The sequence below is a fragment of the Neodiprion lecontei genome, chromosome 5 (genome assembly GCF_021901455.1).
Source record: "Neodiprion lecontei isolate iyNeoLeco1 chromosome 5, iyNeoLeco1.1, whole genome shotgun sequence".
Taxonomy (NCBI): domain Eukaryota; kingdom Metazoa; phylum Arthropoda; class Insecta; order Hymenoptera; family Diprionidae; genus Neodiprion; species Neodiprion lecontei.
In genome coordinates, this window is record NC_060264.1 from 14,305,667 (window position 1) to 14,311,216 (window position 5,550).

Here is a 5,550-nt window from a genome sequence, read left to right on the forward strand (position 1 = left end):
GGCCGTTAATATTCTTCAGTCCTGTATGAGCAGAAGCTTTATCATCAATGATATTAGTAGGATTAATGTAGACACTAAATTTACGTCCTTCACAAGATGCAGCAATTTGAAGAATTTCGTCACTCTTACGGAAGCCTGACGTTTCTAAATCAAAGAAAACTAAGTTACATGTCTCTGCCGATATTTGAATATTTGGACCGTTAATCAGTGATTCATCAAATGCTTCTAAATCTTCACAGCCTTGTGACAAACCGCAGTTAGATTTATATTGAACACCTCCTGAATTTTCATTATTCTTTCTCAATTCCTCACGCTCTTGAGTTTCAATTATTCGACGTTTCTTCGCAGCCGGTAGTTTAGCATCTAATGCACGTTTCTGTCGCTTAGCATCCAATTGCTTTGTATAAAACAAAGTGTGTCGCCCTGGTGACAACTGCAGTTTTTGCCTAATTTCTACGATACAGGAGTCGCCTTCATTTTTTGTGCACACAGAACTTGCAAGACGATAGCTAGATGATTCACTTCTACTGTAGCAAATATTTTTTGGTGACTTATGAGCCATTATATTATTAAATGATTCATTAGCTTGGCTGGAAGCAGGAATTGAAAATTTATTTGCATTAGCGGCGTATTTCTCACATAACGCTGATAGTTTATCAAATAATGAGAGATTTGTGAGCAAAATAGTTTGTTCCTTCGATCCACTTCTGCGGCTACACCACGATCCACAGTTTTCATGGTTATCGTACAAGTGATCAGGTATATTACGTATTGTTTTAGCTAAATTTTGAGCATCACCCATATTTTGAGCCAATGCATAACCAAAACATTTTTTTATGTGGTCAATACTTCTTTTTTTAATTTCCTTAAAACTCGTCAGCTTCCATAAATCTCGGCTGAAATTTTTTTTTAAATGATTTTGATCTGCAAGTTTGAAGATAGTTTTTGGGTTTCCTCGACGAACGGCCGCGATTGTGCAACTGTCTTCATCGCCAATTAATACTCGTGCTTCAAGGTTTGCTTCTTTAAGAATACTGCTGTTGTTAATCAACTCTGCTCCTGCAGATGCTTCCATTGCCTTGGCACTACCTTGGAAGTTTTTTCGGCAATCATGGTCATCTTTCTTCCTACCCGAGTCACAAAATTTGCATTTCCTTATCCGTTCTGCGTAGTCGAGAAGTTTTCCACTCAAAAATCCTATTATAGTTCCATAACCATTAAGACTGTCGCAGCTCTTTCCATTACCTCTTTTACTCCATCCCATGTCATAGGAGACAATTATATTAACAACCTCTCCTATAGCTGTATCATACGTAGTGTTGTTGTTTTCATCAGGATCATCAGTTGCAGAGATTAATTTTCTACGATGAGGATAAATTTCTTGAACAATCTCTGGTGGCCTAATAAAAGAAAAAGGAGATAAGAATAGGATGGTAAAAAATCAATATAGTAAATTATAATTTTTAAATTTCATCAGCATTTATTTATTCAAACATGAAATAAAAATTAGAATAAACAATGCTAGTATGTATTAGCAATAAAACAATAAGTCATGTGAAGTTTGACGGAGTATTTAAAATCAATCAATCTTATTTAGAATGTATAAGAACAAAAATTATTTTTTAAAATATATACAATTAGCATTTTCCATCTACTCAAGACTGAATATAGATCATTATGCAAGTGTAGACAATATTGACGTCCAAAAAATTATATACAATTGAAAGAAGTTATAGACTACGAAAATTTTAGTTTCGTTTACTCCGTAGCTTTGTAGATTACAATCAAACTTACAATAATTCACACAGCTTATCAATATTTTCAGTAACAAGCAGTCGCTCTTCCTTAGCAGCTCGTTTACAACTCTCCTTAGCAGCTTCTTCGATTGCAGGACCAACTTCCCTTTCATATCGTTTAAATAATTGTGGCGATATTGTCGGAATATTGGCACATGCGAATATTTTGTTCAATCCAGAGCAGCCATAGCCAGCATGTACAGCACCTGTAATAAATATATTTTTACTAGGGTGGAACTTCTGCATATATACATTTAATTATTTTTGTTTTTAAGTGAATTCAAGTGATCAATTTTTTTTTTTTTATCAAATATTTATGTAGATTGAATAATTATTGAACTCACCAAGAATTACGCCTGTATTGACGTCAGAATGTTTGGATTGACTACCAGCTACGCTATGACTTTTACTCGTTGGAACTACTGATATTGTCTCACATTTTGTGCACTTAACTTTCAAGATTGATTTCAACCCTAAATGCTGTTCATGTACAATATTTTCCAGGCAAAGTACTTCATAACATTGTACACATTTTAATTTTTTGCCTAAAAATTTTAAATCCACGAAACGAATGCCTTCGAATAGGTTAGATTCACTGGTATCATCGTTGCCTTTTCTTTTTTCTTGTAGAGCATTTTTAATTTTTAATTTTTTATCGAGAACTTTTTTTTTAATAAATCTTCCTTTATGACGAATACGATCACCCATAATTATTTGTTTATTCGAATAAAAATAGCGAGTTGTTTACGTTTGACTGTGCGTATAAACTATAAGTAAGCTCAGTGGTTAGGAGAAATAACAATAACAATAACGCGACGTTGCGACATTTCCATACAGAATTAAATTTTATAGTATGTGTGTATACGTATAGGGGATATAGTAGTGAAGACGTACAGTCACGTTAAAAAACATATCCTACAGTCATAGTACTGCTAATATGCTGAACGTTAGTACTAATTTTATAGTATGTGTGTATACGTATAGGGGATATAGTAGTGGAAGAAGTACAGTCACGTTAAAAAACATATCCTACAGTCATAGTACTGCTAATATGCTAAACGTTAGTACTAAATCAAAAACTTTTCGACTGGACTGTCGCGGAGGAACTACCTTAAATAACACAGGAATAAATTTTTTAAATTTTGCAATTTCGTATTTTTGCAACGGCTCATTGAATTAGCGGACTAAAGCATATTTCTGTAGGAAATTTGACGCTCTACAAAAAAAGTCCTCACAAAGTTTTCGATAGTCCCACTCCTTCAAAAGTTATTCGAGGTCCAAGTTGAACTTACAAAAAAATTCAATGTTTTTTTTTTTTCGATGATACTATGAATCTTTTCTCATTATTTTGTTATTATTATTTTTACTAATGTTCATAACAGTTTAATAAGGAAAATCATCATTGAGCGGTGGGATGAAATCCAGGAATTTGTGCAATTGGACCAGACTACTCTACTGGAGCTTATTGATGTTTGTTACGACTCGGGATATTTCGTGTTTGATGGCAATTTTTACCTTCAGAAGGAAGGATGTTCTATGGGGAGTCCAGCAAGTCCTTCAATTGCCATCATTGCAGTAGATTATGTTGTTTCAATGGCGTTGACTCACCTTGACTTTGAAATTCCGATTATTAAGTCGTATGTTGATGATCTCTTCGCAGTGGTTCCAAAGGATAAAGTAGACAGCATCTTGGATGTGTTTAATAGTGTTGACAAGGACATCCAGTTTACCTTGGAAGTTGAGAATAACGGGAAGTTGCCTTTTTTGGACATACTAATAGAAAGATCAGAAGATGGTGACCTTATAACTTCTTGGTTCAAGAAACCGTACAGCTCAGGAAGAATTTTGAATTTTAATTCCAATCATCCATTGAGCCAGAAATTGGGGGTTGTAAAAGGGTTTTTGAACAGAGCCATGCGCTTGAGTCATGTGAACAAGACCAAGGAAAGTATTCGCATGGTTAGAAGATTACTGTCATCTAACAATTATCCAAACAAGGTCATCGGCAAGTGTGAGAAAATTGTGTCCGAGAGGATTAGAAACAACATCAGGAGCAACAATGTCAACAGGAATTGGTCGTTTAGCAGATTTCCTTACATAAAAGGCTTGTCACCAAGACTGGGATCTTTATTTAGGCACACCAACTGCAAGTTGGTATTCTATAATGTATTCAAGGTTAAGGATCTATTTTCCCGGCTAAAAGACAAAGTGGAGAAAGAAGATAGATCTGGCCTGGTATACAGGATTCCGTGCTCGTGTGGGAAATGGTACGTTGGACAGACCAGGCAAAAATTAAAAACCAGAGTGAGACAACATAAACTTGACTGCAGACCTGAGAAGTCCATAAAAAACAACAAAACAGCATTAGCGGAACATCACTTTGTTGAGGATGGTCATAACTTTCAGTTTGAGGATGTTGAGATTTTAGATCTGGAGACAAATTACATGAAGAGAAATCTAAGTGAAATGATTTTTATTAAGGCGATGAATTGTGTCAATGTTAGATCCGACACGCAAAACCTTAGTACAATTTACAGTGACCTGATAAATGATGTTAAGGATTTAGTGAAGTCGTAGTAATTATTTTTATTTTACTTAGAGTTTGAACTTTCGCGCGCAATATGAATAGTACTAGTCATGGACAACAGAGTCATGTTGACAATATAGATAATGCGAGCTCCACACGTACTATCACACTGTGTGAGAGTAGTACAGTCTGTGATTTAAGAGTCACTACGTTTGACATGTGTATTTGTCCATCATTGTTTATATTTGTCCATTTTATTTTATTTGAATTGATTTATTGGCAGAATGAATTTATAATTTTATCAAAAAATGTATATATCTGTCTAGTCTTATTTGAACATATTTTTGGCTTGGTGTTATGGACCAAAGGATTTTAACGAGGATTTAACCTCAAAAGTAAATATTTTGTAATTTTGTTTAGTTTATTATTTCTGAATTTGTAACTTACATGTATCATGTCTATTGTTTTATGCAACTTAATTTTAAAGTTTACGTACATTTGTTACAGCTTGCCTGATGAGGTTGGAAAATAAATGAAACCAACGAAACGTTGCAAATTTTGATAAGTTGAATCTCATCAATTCTGTCCAAGTTCCCAAGAAAATACAGTATTTATTATATATAATTTTGAGAAATTTAAATGATGTGAAAAAAATTTTTTTTAAAAATTTAATCTCTTTTCAATAGTAAATTGATTATTTTAATATATATATACACACACACACACACACACACACACACACACACACACACACACATATATATATATATATATATATATTTAAATAAATTTATATTATACATTAATATAATAGAATATAAATGGAGGTAATCAAGTTAAATGATTTAATAAAATGAAAAATGATTTATTTGAACGAATCATTTTTCTCAAATTGAAGAATAAATAATTGATGAAAATTAAAAATATGAAATGAAACGAATAATAATTTATCTATTGGCTTGTTTTCTTTAAATTTCATAATTATTTCTAATTCATTGTATAAATGTTCCAAATTACAATATATAAAGTGTATTGAATAGCATTTTTCTAATGAATGATATTTTCATTTTAATTAATATGTGAGCAGATGATTAAAAAATATCTAGGATTTCCCTCATAATTATACATAATTTCAAAAAATTTACATAATTAAAGAGAATTTTTTTTTTTTGAATTCCTCTTTTTTCAAAAGTAAATTAAAAATTATCTTACATATATATATGTATA

General features: G+C 32.4%; 1 protein-coding gene across 1 annotated transcript; it reads left to right on the forward strand.

Annotated features, from left to right (window-relative positions):
- The first annotated feature begins 3,332 nt into the window (after nucleotides 1-3,332).
- On the forward strand, nucleotides 3,333-4,373 carry LOC124294389. Its single transcript, XM_046739340.1, has one exon. The coding sequence runs from the start codon at nucleotides 3,333-3,335 to the stop codon at nucleotides 4,371-4,373; it is 1,041 nt and encodes a 346-aa protein (XP_046595296.1).
- The last annotated feature ends 1,177 nt before the right edge of the window (nucleotides 4,374-5,550 follow it).